The 19,428-nt window shown below is 45.8% G+C and overlaps 1 protein-coding gene across 3 annotated transcripts in view; it reads left to right on the top strand.

Moving 5' to 3' along the window:
* BBS4 (Bardet-Biedl syndrome 4) overlaps positions 1-19,428 on the top strand; it is a 35,260-nt gene that overhangs the window by 10,776 nt on the left and 5,056 nt on the right. For 2 of the 3 annotated variants that reach the window (XM_066195918.1, XM_066195917.1), the window contains 11 exons: positions 4,788-4,867; positions 7,478-7,541; positions 8,242-8,353; positions 8,895-8,967; positions 10,492-10,545; positions 12,559-12,686; positions 14,154-14,208; positions 15,647-15,715; positions 16,991-17,143; positions 17,254-17,425; positions 18,081-18,150. In XM_066195918.1, coding sequence (XP_066052015.1) covers positions 4,788-4,867; positions 7,478-7,541; positions 8,242-8,353; positions 8,895-8,967; positions 10,492-10,545; positions 12,559-12,686; positions 14,154-14,208; positions 15,647-15,715; positions 16,991-17,143; positions 17,254-17,425; positions 18,081-18,150 — 1,030 coding nt within the window. The remainder of the gene's footprint in view (positions 1-4,787; positions 4,868-7,477; positions 7,542-8,241; positions 8,354-8,894; positions 8,968-10,491; positions 10,546-12,558; positions 12,687-14,153; positions 14,209-15,646; positions 15,716-16,990; positions 17,144-17,253; positions 17,426-18,080; positions 18,151-19,428) is intronic. The other variant, XM_066195919.1, reaches the window with a different exon arrangement.

Below are 19,428 nucleotides of genomic sequence, written 5' to 3'. Positions count from 1 at the left end.
CCTTGGAAGTGTCCAAGGCCGGGTTGGACAGGGCTTGGAGCAGCCTGGGATAGCATAAGGTGTCCCTGCCCATGACAAGGGGGTGAGACTTGATTATCTTTAAGGTCCCTTCCAACCCAAACCATCCTGTGATTCTAAGATTCACTTTATGAAATTCTTTTGTGCTTATGCTGCCTCAGTATCAAAATGTTACAAAAGGGAATTGAGGCACTCCTTGGGTGTTGGTTAGATTTGAAAATATCTCTGTTCTTGGATGATGCTGTTTTGCAACCTGGAATTTTGAATTAGAATTTGGAAAGGGACAGCTGAATCCTTTTGGAAAACCTTTCCCACATATGTGGTACCTACCGCAGTGGGTCCAGACTGTGGCTCATGAAGCTCCTGCAGAATAAAAAAAACCCCAGAACTTCTATTTAACTACCTTTGCAAAGCTTTTCTGTCCTCTCCTTGTGCTCTATGATATATGTGGTTTAGGTTATTGGACATTTTGGACAATAACAAAATCTTCTTTGTGTCGTTTTTGAGTCTTTTGCGCCTTTGCTGCTCTTGCTCGGGTTGCTGCAGGTTGGGTTCGGAGTTGGAAGGGATGAACTGGGGCTTGGACCCTTTCCAATAATCTGGATTGGAAGGAGGGCCAGGCTCTGAATTTTTTTTTCCCCTCTGAGATGACTGAAACGTGTTCTTGAGCCTCTTCTTACTGCTGGTGCTTTAGCAATCATTTCCCCCACAAAATCTCATAAGAGCTTCTGGGGCCTTTTTTTCCCCCCTTCTTCTTTTTACAGCAATTTGAAGCCCTTTTATTAAATCTAAACCCTACAGTTTGATAGTTCATCCCTAAGCTATAATTACCCAATATGAAGATACAAGCAGAAAATAATTTCCTAGGGAGGTTTACACAAAAGGGAATAACTCATTATTATTTTTTTCAGTCCTTTGAGAAAATCTATAAGAGGATGAATAAAGGGAAGAGTGATGATAGAGCGGCACAGATACAAACCTGATGATCTTACTCAGATTCTGTCAGGGTTTCTGCTCCAGTGGCTTCCTTAAAGGAGCATTGTCAGAAAGAAAAATCACATTGCTGGAAGTGGCTTGTGCAATCCATCACTAGCTAGCGAGGGGATCAGATGGATTCCCTTTTGAATTCAATCAAAACACACTTCAAAGGCATTTAATCATATATTTGGTGCCTGACTCCCTGGCACAGGACTTTTGTAGTCTCACAAAAGAGAGGTCAAAAGACAATTATGCAAGTTATAAACTCTTTTTGATGTAGATACCAAGTTCTTTGATGATTGTGTTTTCCTGGGCTGGCCCTTGGGCAGATTGATTTACAGCAAATAATGGCTTTTTGTTTCTTCCCTGCTAGGGGGATCTAAACTACACTTTTCCAACCTGTGCCTCTGCAGTGCCTGGATTATTTCTTGGGGTGACAAAGAGAAGTTTGTCTTCATACAGCAGTCACATAGGAGAAACTCCTGAAGGTCCATATATTGAGGAAGGTGTTATATTCCCTTTCTCTGGAGCTAGAGACCCAAACAGCCAGGCATCTGTATTTCCATTTTCTTCAGGAGAATGCAGTGACCCGTTGCACTGACAGTCCTTATCAGCAGGCTGGGGGAGCATCCTGAGGGAGATAAATGCACCAGGAGCAGGTATCCACTGCTTTGTGGGAACGCAGAAATGCAGATTGAGATGGTTGTGGCTCTGGAGAGGTGTACAAATAATTTCCATTAATTCTTTCTGAATAGAGCATAGAGCCTGGTAATAATCCTTTACTTCCCACAGCCCTTTTTGGGGGGATCACATACATTCCTGTGTCAAATTCAATCATGAATTTAGACATAGATTTTGAAAAACATCAGAATTGTTTGCCTGCTTTCTATTTGCTTGTCTGAGGGAGAAAGAAGGAAAAAAGCAATTTGTGTCTCCTCAGTCAGCCTTGTTGCCATTTCCAAATGATTTTTAGGAGCATAAAATCTCGTGTGTTCTCCCAGTTGCACAGAGTTATCCTTAGCTCAGTGTATCACTGGGTGGAGCAGAGCTGGTTTATCTGCAGATGTGAACGTTGCTCACTCCTGGGGCTCACAGTGGCTTTTGATTTCTCCATTTTCTCTTCATCCCAGCACTTTTAGGCAATTCCTTGGGTTTTCCCCTTTCCCTTCGCAGCCTGATGTTCTGCTCAGCCCTCAGTCTGACATTCAGCATTTCTTCTTTCCCATCCCTGTTCCCAGCAGGCGTTTCCATGGTGTGGGAGTGGAGTATAGCATCCTTCTTGTCTCCTAAGTGTGAAAAAGCTCTTTCCTTCAGGAATTAAACAACCAATCCTCCATCCCCTCTCTGCTGTATTGGCATCTTATCTTAGCCCACAACATTAGTGTATATTTTAACCTTTACTGGTACTTTTTCTTTTTACCCTTCCAGTAAGGCATGAGCAGATGGTTGGAGACCTCGTGGGGTGTGTCTGGAGATCTTTTGATTATTCCCTATGTCAGGCAGCTGCAGGATTTTCCAATTTGAGGCTGCATCAATAGGCACAAAATGGTGAAGGGTACTTCAGTTCTGACTGTTAGTGGAATATTGATGGGGACGTGGAGTTTGCAGTGTCTGTCCTTAAATCCATACTTGCAAAAGAAGGTGGGAAGTGCCCAGGTGTGTCAGGTTTGGTGTTTTATATCAGATAGTGGCACGAGGAGATGCCAGGCAGGAAGGGCACACAACTCCAGCTGTTTGTATAGGATCCCAGACTGGTTTGGGTTAGAAGGAACCTTAAAACCCATCTGATCCCACCCCCTGCCATGGGCAGGGACACCTTCCACTGGACCAGGCTGCTCCAAGCCCTGTCCAGCCTGGCCTTGGACACTTCCAGGGATGGGGCAGAACATTTCCAGCATCCCCAAGTTCTGTGTTTCTGTCACACTCTGGCACTGGTAATAACCTACACAGGGAGATAATTACAGAGTGTCAATGAATTAGGTAGCCTCTGAATGGGCTTCAGATGTGAAATAGTGTGGTTTCAGTCCATTTGTGGCTATTTAGGCAGCCTCTTGACTCTTCCCTTCTTCCTTTCACTCTAAGAATGACAAATGGGAAACATAAAGCCATCAGAAATCAATTAATCTGACTTGGGACCATGCCTGTTAAAATGCCTTACTTACAAAGGTCCAGATACTCCACAGCAGAGCAGAATTCGGGAAGGTTTGGATCCCTGATCTGTGCATTTCTGTAAGCTTAGCCTGTTTGCATTGCTCTTTTGTTTGGATTAGTTCTTTGTTTGGATTACTCTTTTGTGTGTTTGGATTACTTTTTTTGTTTGGACTGCGAGCTTTCTATTTGTTTTAGGGCAGTTGAACCTTCTTTAGAAGGTATTTGACCTTAAATTGCTAGTGTGCACATTTAATTCTCAGGTCTAATATAAATCTAGGTGGATATTCTGGAATTTAAGAAAGCAAAACCAAGAAAATGAGAATGGCTTTGTGAAATGTTTTCCAAATTCAACAGCTGGAGGATGTTGGATTAAGGAGCTCTCAGTGAAACTGGACTTGATGTGGGTTGTGGGGGAGAGCCTGGTGTGCTTCAGAGGTGATCAAAGCTCAGCCATTCCAGAAGATAATTACACTTGGCACCTGCTCCAGCCGTTCCTCCTGCAGGGTTCCTGCTTCCTCACCTCTGTTGGCCGAGGGACCCACGGGCTCCCCAGTCTCACCTTCTGCACTGTGCTGCTGGGGCTGAGCCAGTGTGCCCGGGGGCGGCTCGGCTCCGTGCCGTGCTCCAAAGGGCTGGAGAAGGGGTCCCCGTGCTGTGTCCCCCCAGCTCTGCCCCAGCCCTCGCCTGCCTTTGCCTCTGTGCTCATGTCACAATATTGACTTGCAAACACGGAGCTTTTGGGCCAGTTGCTATGGTTACCCCTCCGAATGGAGACTCCAGTCCCAGGCAATACATTCCCAGCCTTAATGAAATGCACAGCAGCGTGTTCAACTTGTAAACCCGACGTGGATATCGCTAAGCAACATCCATCCGTGATTTGCCATAATTACTGCTGCGAGCTCCGCACCATTGAAATGCTGGAGCGCCAGGCTTCCTCCTCCTCTGCATCAAATGTTTTTCTGCAGTAGCTTTGCAGTCTCTCAGACCTGTGATGTTTCATAGTCCCTTCACAGTCTCAAAGAACTAAGTTTCACCTCTTTAAATTATTCACACCTCCAGACCCCATCTCTCCAATCTCCTTCCTGCTCATTCAGTCCCAGAAATTTATTTTAAAGGCCTTCAATTCTCTTGCCCTAGATTCAAAATGTAAATCCAGCTTGTTTCCTCCAGGCTGCTTCTTGTGTATTTGAAAAGATCCAATTCCTCCAACCAGTGTTGGTGTTGAATTAAAATGTGTGTGTGGAGCTGTTTACTCCAGGATCTGCTCCAGGAGGAGCCGATGCCTCAAAGTCTTTCAGAATCCCAGACTGGTTTGAATTGGAGGGACCTTAAGACCCATCTTGTTCCAAATCCCTGCCATGGGTAGGGACACCTTTCAGCAGACCAGGTGGAAGTTTTCTGCTTAGGGCTTTTATTTAGCGTCTATCCTGAACAAGGTGTTTTATCCACAGGTTTGAGAAGGAGAATAAAACCAGACCCTGGTTAAAAGTCCACACTCTAGCCTTCAAATCATTAATTGCAATTGCAGTTCTTGAATGACTTGCCCTAGGCAGGCAGTTGGGGTGGTTGGGAGTATCTCTCCCAGATTCTCTGCTGCTCAGTCTGATTCCTTGTGTTCTGTGAATGTTTTCCATGTACAGCACCGGAGCTGCCAATCCTAGAGAGAAAGAACTGGTTGATTTATCTGCTCTATGTCCGCAGAGACTACGAGGAGTGTAAGGTAAGAGCTGCCTCCCGAATGTGGGAATTCTGATGTCATGAGAAAACAGTTATCTTGACAGTTTCTAAACCACCCTCTTCCCTGACTTCTTTTGGAATAAGAGGACCAAGAGAAAACACAGATAAAATGACTTCAGTGTTCTCCAGTCCTTGGCTACCTGCAGGATCCCAGGGTGCAGCTCTCTGGGGCAATCTGTGAGCTCAGGATGTCACTGGGAGGGGAAAAGTGGAAAGAACTGCAAAACTCTGTCGTTCCAAGTGATGGATAGGGTTTTTCAAGCTGATAATAACACAGTTCCACAGTGCAGGTTTCTCAATGGTACTGCAGAGACACTGTGAAAACACATCAGTTGAAGGGAACGTTACTACCTAGTGTAAATAAAAAACATCCTAGTTACTCTTGAGCAAAATTCTTTCATTTTACACATGATCCATGGCATCATTCATCTTGGGCTTGGTGGGTAGTTTGGAACTGGTTGTTTGGGATTACAGTGGTAAGTGGACTAAGGAAACGGCAAATTATTATTTAACAGTGTGTTTTCCGGATAAAATGAGCACAAGAAGATGATGCACCCATGGGCGGAAGGAAGGGACATGAGTTGCCATTCTGATTCTGTGCAGCAAATATCTAAAAGATTTTTGGCTTCTGAAACACCAGGTTGGTCAGGACTTGCCTCTGCTGGAGAGGTCCTGGGGGTGCTTAGGAAATGGGCAGGCTGGAGGAATTTAATTTAGCTCTTAATTAACAGAGCCAGGGAGTTGTATCATTACAGTCATTTCCTCTCAGATCTTGGTTTGCATAGAGAGAAACACAAGTTGGACTAGCCTTCGGAACAGAAAATTGTTTCCCTTTTTTGTTGTCTGACTGGAGTTTCTTGGTGTGATTCTGTGTGTTGATTGTTTCTGTGATGGGATGTGGGATCACAGAATACAGAAAAGAAAAATATGTGCAGCTCAGGAAACCAGAGAAAATAACAAGGGCAACACTGACATCTCCACGTGTTCATCAGTCATGGAAGCAAGGAAATAGCGGGGGAAAATAGAGAGAAGACAGCTAATAAATACTCCTCTGCTTGGCAGGCCAGCTTTCCTTTTCCTCAGAGCTCACAGAACAGTGTTTTTGCAGTAAAACTGGAAGATTCCAGGACAGTTTGGGCGTTGTTAAAATCCAATAGTTTAGTCTCGGTGAGAAACAAGTGACCTGTTGAGGTAATTAATTTTGGTCTTTCCTGCTCAGTGCTTTGAAATGCTCCCTCCCTATCACAGTTTAAAAATCTCCCATAGTTTTCAATGAACTAAAAAGCCATTAAAAACTGTTTATTTACTGACATCAGCTCCCCAAAGTGAAGGCATTAAAGTGATTTTGACCCTTTCAATGCCACTTGAGCAAGATGCCAGGCAGACATCCCTGAGAGTCTGCAGCTGCAGCATCCCCTGGGATGACAGAGACTGGTTGGTCTCCTGCCAGTTGTGTCTAAATTCTGTCATCAGCACTTTAAATAAACGTAGGGGGGGTGAAATCTGGGATTAGAGATCATATTCCTCAGCTGAGAGCCTTTTGCTGTGGGACTTTTTAGGGTTTATAGAATTAATCAGATTTCTCCAAAAGATAGCTCTCTATTGCCCTCTCTTGCTCTGAGAATCTGGGCTTATGTAGATGGAACAATCCAGAGCATCCGAATTGACGAGATGGTTGTTTCTGAGTACAATGTTTTATAAACTCTGCACTTTCTTAGGAGTTACATAGATAAATCAGCAGGTACAGGTGAGGGAAGAGCAGCTCAGGCCTGTTCTTCCTTTTCCTTCCTCTCTTTAGGAGTGAGGATTATCAATAAGAACTTCCCTTCTTCTCAACAGTAGCTTCTTAATTAATACCTTCTCAAGAATAACTTTCTCAATAATAGTTTTCCTCCCATGTGCTGTATTTGAGGTTCAGTTTTCAGGTCCTTCACTTCTGTTCCTCTTGGAGGCAGGGAATGCTGGTACTGACCATATACATCTGAAATGCCAGATGAGCACCAGGTCACTGCTCACCCAGAAATTATTCTTACCCCCCTGTATCTCTTCCACTTCTGCACAAAAGAGAGGTCTCAGAGCAGAAATTATGCTCTTGATTCCTGTCCGGGGTGTTCATCCTCCCAAAGGTGGGACCAGTTGTGACTATGGAATATATCCAAGCTGCAGCCACCCACCCCAAACTGGGAACTGCATTGGATGCAGCCAGCAAGAATTTACATTTTCATCAGGGTTTTTTCTCTGTTCACTTCTCATTTGTTCCTTTGGCTTTCATTGACTCAGCTGCAGTTGCTCCAGTTCAATTTATTTCTTCACAAAGGGCCTGGAGTAGATATCCTTATCAGCAGAGGATGCTTTCAGAGATGCCTCCTTCCCCAGGTAGTATCTAATTATCTTTGGGAGTAGGAATGAACAGAGGAATACTAAAAGGGCCACAGTGTTCCTGGCACAGAGCTCTGTCCTGTGCACTCTGTGGTTGTCCCAGTCATGGTCCAGTGCCCTTGTTAGAGGTAGGGTTGTGGTTTTTGTGACTGGAACCAAATCTCTGGAATCAGCTTTGTTAAAATGATGTGAGTTTACAATTTTGTCCTTCCAGGCTGTCATCAAAGAGCAGCTCCAGGAGTCCCAAGGGCTCTGTGAATACGCCGTCTATGTTCAAGGTACGTCTGAAAATCTTTTTGCTAAAGGAGGTCACCTCTGATTTGAGATACATAGAACAATACAGGGGATATGTGAGGGAAACATAGAACTGTTATGTCAAAAATACATTTTTTCAATCTGCTTGCTCCATTTGGTTTTGAAGTTTGGGATTTTCACATGAAATGAGCAGATTAAATGTCCTGTTTTCTGTGTGTGTGTCATCAGTTCTTCTTTGGGTTATGGGCTCCTGGCCTTCAGTGTGATGGTGTGTGTTTGATTCTGTTGCAGATGCATGTTTCCTGTTCATTACCCACCCCAAGTGATCATTGTCTCACCCCTTGCTCTAAGGATGGTATTCCTATTCCTGCCTTGCCCTCTGCCCCCTGAAAGTGTCTTCCAAAATGTGGCATTCCAATTCCAGGTGTTGTGGTGGGGGTCAGTGGAGATTTACTGGCAGGGACATACTGCAGCCTGGGGAGGCTGAGGAGGGGAAAAATCCAGATACAAGCGACTGCCCAAGGTTTAAAGCTAAAAGCTTTTGTTCTGACCCCCGAATTTCTCCAGGCACACAGAGTCCTGCCCTCAGACACAAACTGCTGGTGCTGCAGGAGGAGGAAACACCAGAGGAGCATTGTTGTGATACATCTGTACTCTCCCTTCTTTCTTAACATTTTTCCTGCTGAGAATGGATTCATTTGCCTGCTGTATGTTGTCTTCCAGCTTTGATATTTCGCTTGGAGGGGAAAATTCAAGAATCTCTTGAACTTTTCCAGACATGTTCCATTCTGAACCCTCGAAGTGCTGACAACCTCAAGCAGGTGGCCCGATCCCTGTGAGTGGTTTTTTATTTGTTGTTTCTCTTGGATGTGCCACCCAGGACCTTCCATGCTTTGTTTTTCTCTTAGGCTGCTTAATTCCAGACGTGTTTCCTTCTTATCAACACTTGGCTTGGCTTCCAGAAGCGTGGGTTGTTCTTTAAGCAGGATCTCTGTTATCTGCCTGGCTGATGTGTTTTCTTTTTCTTTGGGCTTCAGGCAGAAAGGTGATACTGATTTCAAGGTCCTGAGCTACAGATGCTGGCCTGAGCTGGGCAGACTTGCCCTTCAGACCCTTTTCTGTTGCTGAGTGTTGCGTTAGGGCACCTGTCTCTTTCCTTGGAGACAAAGCAGGCTGCAGAGCCTGGGCATTCATTCCTTACATCCCCAGGACGGATGGCCTTGGTCCTGAGAGGGAGCAGTGCTGAGATTGTAAACTTCTCCTGCAGATCTCTGGAGGTGCAGCAAATAGGATCATTTCTCACTGGCAAAGGTGATAGTGGCTGCACAGCAGGGTCTGAAAACAGGAAAGACATAAGAATTGCAATCCTTTTGCAGGTTTCTCCTGGGGAAGCATAAGGCAGCCATCGAAGTGTACAATGAAGCAGCAAAACTCGATGAGAAGGATTGGGTGAGTGCTCAGGGAGTTGCAGATCCTTTAATAGCTGCAGACTTGTCCCAAGCCAAGGTGAGCTCACACTGCCTGTGGTCTGAGCCTGGTTTGGATCACAGGAGCCAAATCCCATGCCTTGGGGCAAATCCCTGGGTTGGGGCACAGAGGATGGAGCAACGTGTTGGAACTTTGCCAAGGATCAGTTTTAACATAACCACATCTGAACTTTAAGGGAAGTATGAGGAGCGTTTGGGAACCTCGGTTATTAAAACTTGCTTGAGTAATTGGGAAAGCTTTTGTAATGATTTTCTTTGAAAATATGGGAGCAGTGATTAAATTAGTTCTTCTGTATAAAAAGACAAAAAGAGAGATAGAACATTGCAAAGAGAAAGGTGTGACAGTGGGTGAGGGAGAGGCCATGCCTTGCAGCCTTCTGCAGGTGCCTGTGTTGACTGCAGAAGTGTTTCTAAAGTAGGCTTGCAGTATGTGAGCTCATTCCTTTGTTTCTCAGTACATCTCAAATTCAGGATATGAGGACAGCTTTGGTGTTATTCAAATTACCCTGTGCCAGACAACTCAGAAACCTTTTGTATCATTAGTCTTTTTTCCACCTGCATTTCCAGTGCTTAGCATGCCTGTAACCCTATTTACAGCCCAGCAGGCAGATGCCAGTGGGTATTTTGATTAGTTATTGCCCATTCCTGGCTCAGCACTGGAAGCAGAACCAGGCTGTGCTCTTCCCTCTACAATTCTACAATCTGCAGCAGCCTGGAGTCACTGATTCAGTTCTGCACAGCTGGAGAGGCTGCGTGGAGGAAAACAGGTTGATGGGGAAGCAAGAGAGTTTCCTGTGAAAGGTCAAGGCTGTCTAAGCTGATGAATCAGTGAAATGCTTACCAGAATAAAATATGGAATTAGGAGGACCTTGCTTTTCAGGGATGTGCTGGAGTGGGGAAGGTGCCTTGTGTGTTAAACTCTGAGTGAGGAATTAGGGGCACGGATACTCCCTACAGTGTCACCAGAGCATTTAGGATCCCTAAGGGATCTTCCTACCCTGTGCAAAATTGTTTAGGATGCCAGAGGGATATCCAGTGCTCAAGTTGTGTTTTGGAAAATTAGGCACATCTTCCAGTTTTGTCCAGCTGGGTTGGACACTGTGCATGTCCTATGGATGTACAGCCCGACTGAGTCACCCATGAGGGCAGCAAGTTTTAGAGAGTGACACCACGATGAAGAAACCAGTCTGTGCTCCTTGTTCTCTGAGAAGAATATGTCTGATCTCTCAAAAGAGATTTGTCATTTCTGTGGTTTTTGTCTCAGTGGACTGTAATGTTTTGTGTACAACCCCACTTCTGTGGGTGCCTGAAGTAACTGGAATTTATAGGTTTACTTGCTCAACAAAGCAAGAAGGGTATGGGAAGTCACAGGGCTTTCCTGCTCTGGGTCGGTGTTGTCAAATTTTATTTCATGCATTCTGCTGATTTTTTTTTTTTTAATTTTTTAAAAATTTTTGTTGTTGTTGTTTTGTTTTGTTTCATGCAGGAGATCAGCCATAACCTGGGTGTGTGCTACATGTACCTGAAACACTTCAACAAGGTAATGTCAGAGGGAAGCAAGGAAGCATCCCAGAAATTTCACTGGCTTTGGTAGCTTGAAATGGATCATTTGCAGCAAGAGGTATCAAGAAAGTTTTTTGCTTCAGTGTTATGCTTCTGGAAGCAGAGGTTTGTGAACTGTCTCTGTTTGAATTTGTGTGTTGAATTACTTTGAGTCAGCTGCAAGTCAGTGGGGTTGAATAAACGGAGATCAGCCTGGGGCAGGGCCAGAGGCTTTTTCTGAAATCTAAGATTTTTCAGAGAATGTTTCTGGTTTTAAAAGGAATGTTTGAGAAACCTCAAATTAGACAGAAAATGGGCTGTGCTCCAATAAGAGCTGCTTCTGTATCTGAGCCCTTTAAAGCCAGACCCAGGAACACTGCTGGCTTTGTAGGAGCAGCAATCTGGGTCCATCCTCTTGAAGCAAGAGACGGGTGATGGTAAAACCCCAAGACCATTTCCCCAGCTCAAACTGCTGCACCTCATGCAGAGAGTTCCTGAAGGAAACCTCAGCTCCTTGGGTCTGGCAGGATTCAGGGAAAGAATTACGGGGTTGTTCGCTGGAGGTGCAGCAGGTCGTTTTTTCCTCCATGGGAAAGTTTTGTTCCTGTGTCTGAAGCTCCTTTTGAGCTAAACCTGGAGTTAGTAAAGGAGTTTTGGAGGTTGAAATGCAGTTTTATTCCCAGGTCTGAGCATGCCATTCCCAGTTCCTCGCGTAACCATCCCCTGAGTGCTGGTGGTGAACACTGAGCTGTCTCTGATCCAGCTACTCTGAGGGAAAAACCAGAATTTAGACCCTTTTTGTTCCCAGTTTGGCCCAGTGTTGGGAAAGGTGAGACAGGAAAAGCCTACAAATATGATTGCCTGGCAAGAGATACTAAAAATATAAAACCTGTGAGTGAAATAGAAATGAAAGCTGGCTTAGAGATGCAGGCATGGCAGGGTGGAAGACAGCGATTAGCTGGTGATGGGTTGGGTCATAGCAAACAAAGGGACTCAAGGGAGTAGCCCCCCAAGGGATCAGGGTAAAGGTAGATAAGAAAAAGTAGTCTTTAGAGTTTAGAATACAGAATGATATGGTAATGCAGCAGTTCTCATAGGCTGTATGCAAAGTTTGTAGGTTTTGTGTCTCGGCCAGTTGGTCACTGTAAAGTAGAATATTCAGCACAAAAGGAGATGCAGTGTATTGTAACGAGGTCCTCTCTCTCTTGCTTTTACCTCTTATCCTTCTCTCTTGCATACCCTGCTCTTACCTCACCTCCCTTACCCCTGCTCTCACCTCTTAGCTCTTACCTCTTATCTCCGTCTTACTCTCTTTGGGGCTTCCCTTCAGCCGAGGCTGGTGGCTGAAGGCCAGGCCCTTTTACCCACCACCCTTGCAATAAAACCACGTGTTTCTGTAAGAGTCTCAGGTTTGCAGAGCTCCCTCTCCCTGCCGTCCACGGATGCTCCTACAGCCGGCTTCTCCCTGCTGCTGTTGCTGGTGGGGCATTGTGGCCCTTGCAGCAAATGCCAGCTGTGCTCCCTGTTCAAGGCATCCCTGTGAAAAAACAGCCTCTGGGGTGTGGGTTCACACTTGGGATTAGTTGTCTGCGCTAACACCTTCCAAACTGGGACCTGCTCACACCTCCACTGAGATTTTCACTTCTCTGCTGGAATAAGCATTTTTAAGGAGGAATAAGCTGCAAAATGCCAGTTCAGCCAATAAATCCAGAGCGTCCCTCACGCCAAACAAACTCAAATCCGGGAGCAGGCCCATGCACATCTCCTCCTTGGGAGGCCATTGCCTCTTGCTTGGCTTGAAGGTGTTGCCTTTTAGTGCCTCTAAAAGCAGGTGGCTGCTGGTGCAGAGCTTGTTCCAAAGATTAGCTGGGCTGGCGTTTGTGTTCTCCAGGTGCAGGGGGTGTTTGTTGGCTGTCCTCTTTCCCTGGCTGTTGGGGATTACTCATGTTGCTTTGCTGAGGGCTCTGTAATTTTTTAATTTTTTTTTTATTCTCTGTGGTTGTGTTTTTAGGCACAAGACCAGCTCAACAACGCCCTGGAGCTCAACAGACACGATCTGACCTACATGATGCTGGGCAAAATTCATCTCTTGGAGGGGGAGGTGGATAAAGCCATTGAAGTATATAAGAAAGCTGTTGAGTAAGAAATAACCCTTTTTTCCATCTGCCCATTCCCATCCTATGCCAGGAGAAAATTGATTGGTGTCCCAGATCTGAATTGAGGCCATGATTAAAAAGCTAATGGTAATTCTGGGGGCTCTAAGCAAAGCTGGCACTTCCACGCACTTCAGCTGTCTCTTTTCCTGCTGACAGTGTGGCAGGGAAGAAGGGAGCTGTTGGAAGGGCTGCCAGAAAAAAAAGTGGAATAACAAATGCATGGAGATGCCTGGGAGCAAAGTGATCCAAAACTGACTTCATCCATCCCAAAGGTTTATCTCCCAAAACAATGTAACCCTGACTGTCTCTCCAAAATCCCTGGCTGGGCGTCACTTGCTGCTTTCCCTCAGAGCGGTTTGTGGCTGAGGGAGATGTGCTTGTGCACAGGAGGCTTCTCCCACCCCATCACTGCTCCTTAGTGCCCACCTATCCTCCTTTTAGGGCATTCCCGAGCATTGCCAGTGCTTTCAAATGTAGCTTTGCCATGGAGGCCAACAGTAGAGAGAAAATCAGGAGTGTGTTGGGAGCCACAGGCGTATGGATGTGATGTTTCCTTACATGTCTGTCCTCGCTGCTGCCTGATGGTGGGTGGGGTTGGGCAGACGTTTGGACTAATCTAGAATGTTTATTACGTAAATAATCCTTGCTAAGCATCTTACCAGGTTTATATTCTTATCCTGGTGCTCCCCTGCCCTCCTTTCTTCTTCATTCCTGTTTATTCCTGGGGTTTTTTTTCTCATCTGCCCATTACATTTTTCTTGCTGTTTCCAGCTCCAGGACAGTCTGTTATTCCATGATGATATTCCACCAGGCACAGGTGGTTTTGTTCTGGGTGAAGTTTAGAGGCCTGTGTGACTGTGCAGATCAGACTTTTTAAGTCTTGGTAGGGAATTAAAAACTGACTCCAGTTGAGGTGAGTGAGACCACAAATTGTGTCTCTCTCTGCTTTGTCCTTTTTTATTGTGGTTTCCTTCCTATTTATTTGTAATCTTTTTATAAAGTGAACTAAAATTCTGATGAGGAGTGTGTAGGATCCATCAGGAATGCTGAGGATTGTCTGTGCTACGTGGCCCAAGAGGCTTAGGATGGATGGATTTACAGGGTAGTTTATGAGAGATGATGGAAAATCCCATTTTGTATTTCCAGGTCACTGATTCAGACTCACTTTGAAGCTTAACAAAACCACATTATCTTATTATGTCTTCAGATCTGTTTCACAGAGCCTTGTGCCTTCCCACCCCTACCCAGAAGATATTTGGGAAGCTGAGGTGTGATGTTATTCAGAGGAAGTCGCCATGATGGCAGTTGTTCTAATATTTGTTTTTAATAATAACAGTTTAATTTCCTGGATTGATGCAACAGTAATGTAGCACCAGAATTCCATGTTCTATTTTTACCCTGTTCTAGAAGGGCTGAAAAGCAAACGCCGCCCTTTGGCTTTGTGTTCCAGGTTTTCTCCAGAAAACACAGACCTCCTCACAGCCCTGGGCCTACTGTATCTGCAGGTACTAAATGCTGTTACTGTTACAAAAACTGAATTATTTTCAATATAACCATGTTGGATTTTTTATAGAGTTAATTTCCGTCCGCCTTCCCATTGCTTGCACATGCTTCTCTACAGACCGAATTTAACAGGACAGAACTTGCTTTTCTGTATCTCCTCATTGCTGCTAAAAGCAAGCTGATTCCCTGGACCAGAGCCAGAGCAGGAATTCTGTTTGGCAACCGCCCTAACTCTGTTATAAATCCTCCAAGTATAACAAAACATGACTAGTCATTACCTTGTTTCTGCAGCAGAAGTCTTGCAAGTTATCCTGAAAAAGCAGCCATGAAATTGTGAATGTTAATGCACCATAAAGGAAAATCAGAATCAATTTAAATAACAAAGGTGTGCTTATCCTTGTGTCTGTGAAATAGATGGGAAGGGCTGGATTATTCCAGAAGCTGGCTTCCCAAAGAATGAACAAGCAGAAAAGAATAGGCAGTAGTGCCTGAAAGGAGGAAGAGCCCCCAGAGCTGCTCTGAGGGCTGGAGCCCCTCTGCTCTGGAGCCAGGCTGGGAGAGCCGGGGGTGCTCACCTGGAGAGGAGAAGGCTCCAGGAAAACCTCAGAGCCCCTGGCAGTGCCTGAAGGGGCTCCAGGAGAGCTGGAGAGGGACTGGGGACAAGGGATGGAGGGACAGGACACAGGGAATGGCTTCCCACTGCCAAAGGTCAGAGTTAGATGGGATATGGGGAAGAAATTCCTAGCTGTGAGGGTGGGCAGGCCCTGGCACAGGGTGCCCAGAGCAGCTGTGGTTACCCCTGGATCCTTGGCAGTGTCCAAGGCCAGGTTGGACACTGGGGCTTGGAGCACCCTGGGCTAGTGGAAGGTGTCCCCTGCCCATGGCAGGGACTGGAATGAGATGAGCTTTAGGTGAATTCAGTTGAAACCACAGAATCACAGGATGGCTTGGAAAGGACCTTAGAGCTTATTTGGTTCCAGTCTGTAGGATTTAAGTGGATTCCAAGGATTCCAAGCTCTCACATGCTCCTATAGGGCCACAGCGATACCCACTAACACCTGCAGTCCATGAGAAGACAAGGGAAGGGAAGTCACTTGAACAGGAAAGCCCTGGGGAGTGAGGAATATGTGGTGAGGGAATTGGGCATGTGCAGAGGAGCAGTTTGTAGCCTGTTTTCTGAGACAGAGAAAGGAGCAGAGACCTGTGAACCCAGAGCTCATTTGTGGTTGGGTCAGAACAGTGAATCCAGCCAAATCAAATTCTTACAATCTGTACTGTGAATTATCAATCAGGAACATGTGTGGGTAATGGGAGCACTGTGAAACTCACTTTTCTGCCTGTGTAAGTGAACCAGAAATTCTGGTGCCCACAAACCCTGTATTCTCCTTCTTAACTCCCCTTATCCCTGAATTTCTGATGCTTATGTACTTCTTTTCCCAGACTGGGGATTACCAGAAGGCTTTTGAACACCTTGGAAACGTGCTGACCTACGACCCAGGCAACTACAAGGTATGGTGAGGAGTGGAAATGAACCAGCTGAGCCATGAGGGGACATCTCCTAAAGCTAATTCCACTGTCAGAGCTCTGCCATCTGCATCCGAGGCCTGGAGAGACTGGAAAGGATCCTGCCCAGAGAGCTTTTTGTGACATACATTTCTGGGATGTTTCCCTGGGTAGGGAGTTGGATGTGTTGGAGGTAGGGAAAGGGAAGGCAGCAGAATGTAGGATGTTAAATTGATCCCTTTGGTTTTTAATCTGAAGTTGCACCAAAGCCAGGTGGAATTTACTTTGGAAGGAAGATCTTCTGGACTTTAAAAACCCCAGAAGAACTGTGCCAGGTCCCTTGTGATCCAAGTGATTCTGCATTTTATTAGTCTCCCATCTGCTGATACCCTGTGCTTCCAGCTGCTGTGTATATTTCCTTGGCTCCAGCCTGGAAAGCTGAGCTTGGTGTCTAGGTTTCATTCCTCATTGTGGAACTGCTTCCCTTTTTAGGGCTGTTGCTTCATTTCTCCCCTTTTTTTCCCTGTTAGCGATGCAGAGCATTGAAATGTGTGGTTGACAAACATGAGTTGTTGTGAAAACACCTTTACACATATGAATTTACTTGTCACTGTGAAATCTTAAAAAGGACTTAACTAGTGTGGTTTATATATAGTGTGTTGTACTCACTTCCTTTTTTTTTTTCCACCCCATGCATATTCCCATTAATTTGCAGTATCAGCCAGTCAGTGTAAACTAGGAGAGCTTTGCTGCATGTCTTGCTTGAGTACATTTTACTCCCTGTTTAACTTGCACCAGAACTATTTCTATCTGTGCTTGGTTGTAAAAAAAAAAATCTATTAGTGCACAGATCTTTTCAGAGCTTCAGACTCTAAGAAGTACTTCTGTCACCCCAAAAAATACCCTGAACGTTTGCAATGTCATGTTGCAATACTTAGGGAATCACGGACTCAGAATGGTTTGATGTGAAAGGAACCTTAAAGCCCATCCTGTTCCACCCCCTGCCATGTGCAGGGACAGCTTCTCTGGGCAAACTCATTTCTGAGTTATGATCAAAATAGTGCAGGAAGAAACAGACTCAGGTTTGTTCTTCACCCTGTGTTCTGCTCTGTGGTGGGAGATTCCAGAATCCCCATCTGCTCCCACTGTTGGTCTTGGCAGTCCTTAGGAGTGGAATGGTCGTCCCTGAGATGGTTTTAGTTTAATCATTTTGTCCTCTCGTGTTCTTGCTGTGTCTGAGCAGGCAGGGCTGTGACTGGGTCCCTGTTGTCTCGTCCCCAGGCCACCCTGGCTGCCGGCAGCATGATGCAGGCCCACGGGGATTTCGATGTCGCCCTGTCCAAGTACAAGGTGGTGGCCAGCAGTGTTCCTGAGAGCCCCCCTCTCTGGAACAACATTGGCATGTGCTTCTTTGGGAAGAAGAAATACGTGGCAGTAAGTATCCAGTTTCTATTTCTTTCTCCCATCTGCATCCAATTTCATGCGAGCACAAGATTCCTGCTGTGTCGAGGCTGTTCTAGCACATTTATCCCTTGTTTTCCAAGGCTATCAGCTGCCTGAAGAGGGCAAACTACCTGGCTCCCTTTGACTGGAAGATCCTGTACAACCTGGGCTTGGTGCACCTCACCATGCAGCAATATGCCTCAGCCTTCCACTTCCTCAGTGCTGCCATCAACTTCCAGCCCAAGATGGCAGAGCTCTACATGCTCCTGGCAGGTACGGGCTGCTCCCTGCAGCTCCCTGTGCATCCCTCCTGGGAATGCCACAGCACAGACAGGAGGTGTGGGATGTAGTAAAGAAACATGGCATAAAGGCTTTACTGAGGAGCTGTTGCCCAGTCTCTTCTCCCTGGGGGAACCGAAGGGGAAAACTGCAGGCAGAGCCAGATTAAACATTGGAAAAGACTCGACACATGTGAGACAGGGGTTGGGTTGCCTAAGGAGTGGGTGTGGGTTTCCAGCACTGGATTGTTTTGGGATGAAATGAGATAAACATGTCAGAAGTGACATCGTAGGGTTAGATGGGATATTGGCAAGAAATCCTTCCCTGTGAGGATGGGGAGGCCCTGGCACAGGGTGCCCAGAGAAGCTGTGGCTGCCCCTGGATCCCTGGAAGTGTCCAAGGCCAGGTTGGGCAGGACTTGAAACAACCTGGGCTAGTGGAAGGTGTCCCTGTCCGTAGCAGTGTTGAGATGGATGAGCTTTAAGGTCCCTTCCAACCCAGTCCATTCCCTTCAGTAGGGTTAATCCTGGCAGCAGTCCAGACAACCCTGCTGACACCTATTTTATGACATGGAGAACTGTCCTAAAAATCAGCTGCTTGTGAAACATCTCCTCCTGTGCGTATGCTTTGCTTTTTTGCTTTGGTGCAGTTGCTCTGACCCACCTTGAAGACATCGAGAATGCCAAATGTTCCTATGAACAAGCTGTGGCCTTGGACAAGTAAGTCTTTGTCAGAGCTGTCACTTGTTGGGTCATGCTTTGCCTCCCTGCACCTCATTTCCATTCCCTCTCACTCTACCTCGGCCCTAAATGGTTTGTAGTAGGGAAATCCTTTTAGTCATGGAGTTGTGCAAGTGACAGTGTTAATTTTTTTTTTAAATTCAAGTCAGCTCTGAAAAAAGAGAGGATTTTATTTCAGAGCAACACAGAGCTGTTTTTTGTTTTGCTGTTTGGTTAGTGAATCAGTGGTGATGACTTTGGATGCTAGCCCTCCTTTTGGCAAGTATTTATACATGGTGGAGTAGACTGAATAAGAGAAAACATATTTTTTAACCCAAAGTTTGAGCACAGTGCAGACCAGTGAGATGCCTGGGGTAGAGCCTGTTCTGAATTGGGCAGAGGAAAGATTTTAGCTGGGAGAATGTGTAAGAAGTTTGTATAAAGCAAGTAAAAGGGCAGCTCTTTCATTAAGAACATCTATGTTTGCAGTCTAGGTCTTAAAATCAGAGCACTTGGTTTCAGAAATGTTAAGCTGAACCTCAAAGTATGTCATCATTTCAGGCACAAAATCAGAATTACTTCATATTTATTAATAGTTTTGTTTCTCTCCCCAGTTGACTGTGAATATTTGCACACTTAGACCTAGCAGCACTGCTGAGCCCAGAGTGACAGAGCGGTACCAAAAGCACTTCCATCTGCAGGGGCCACACAAAGTGGTGATAGATGAGATACCAGGGATAAATTCTTCCCTGCGAGGCTGGGGAGGCCCTGGCACAGGGGAGAAGCTGTGTCTGTCCCATCCCTGGCAGTGTCCAAGGCCAGGTTGGACAGGGCTTGGAGCAGCCTGGGCTAGTGGGAGGTATCCCTGCCCAGGGCACAGGGTGGCACTGGATGGGCTTTAAGGTCTTTTCCCACCCAAACCCTTCTATGATTCTATTCCTAATCAGTTTTCCATCCCTAGCAAGGCAGGACAGGACCTTAAAGGCAGCTCAGACTCCTTAGTCTGGGGCTCGTGTGCTTTGCTCAAAGAGAAGGAGCAGTAAATGGGCTCTACAGCTTTGCCCAAGTATTTGGCACTTGGCCGATGCTCCAGCTCTATGGTCCGACCAGGAAAATAAACCCTCATCAAAGCAAAAATGAATTCCAGCTGCCAGGGCCTGCTGGGGGGAACATCCAGACTGTGAGGCTGGTTCAGCTGACACACTGTGGATTTTAGCCAGTCATGGTGTGGCTGAATCTGTGTCCTCACAAGTTTCCTTTGCTGGTGTGTTTGGTTGG

This window comes from Chamaea fasciata, unplaced genomic scaffold (genome assembly GCF_029207755.1).
Source record: "Chamaea fasciata isolate MVZ Bird 193981 ecotype frontalis unplaced genomic scaffold, bChaFas1.0.hap1 SCAF_14, whole genome shotgun sequence".
Taxonomy (NCBI): domain Eukaryota; kingdom Metazoa; phylum Chordata; class Aves; order Passeriformes; family Sylviidae; genus Chamaea; species Chamaea fasciata.
Note: the sequence above shows the minus strand (reverse complement) of the source record. Positions and strands in the feature narration are given on the sequence as shown.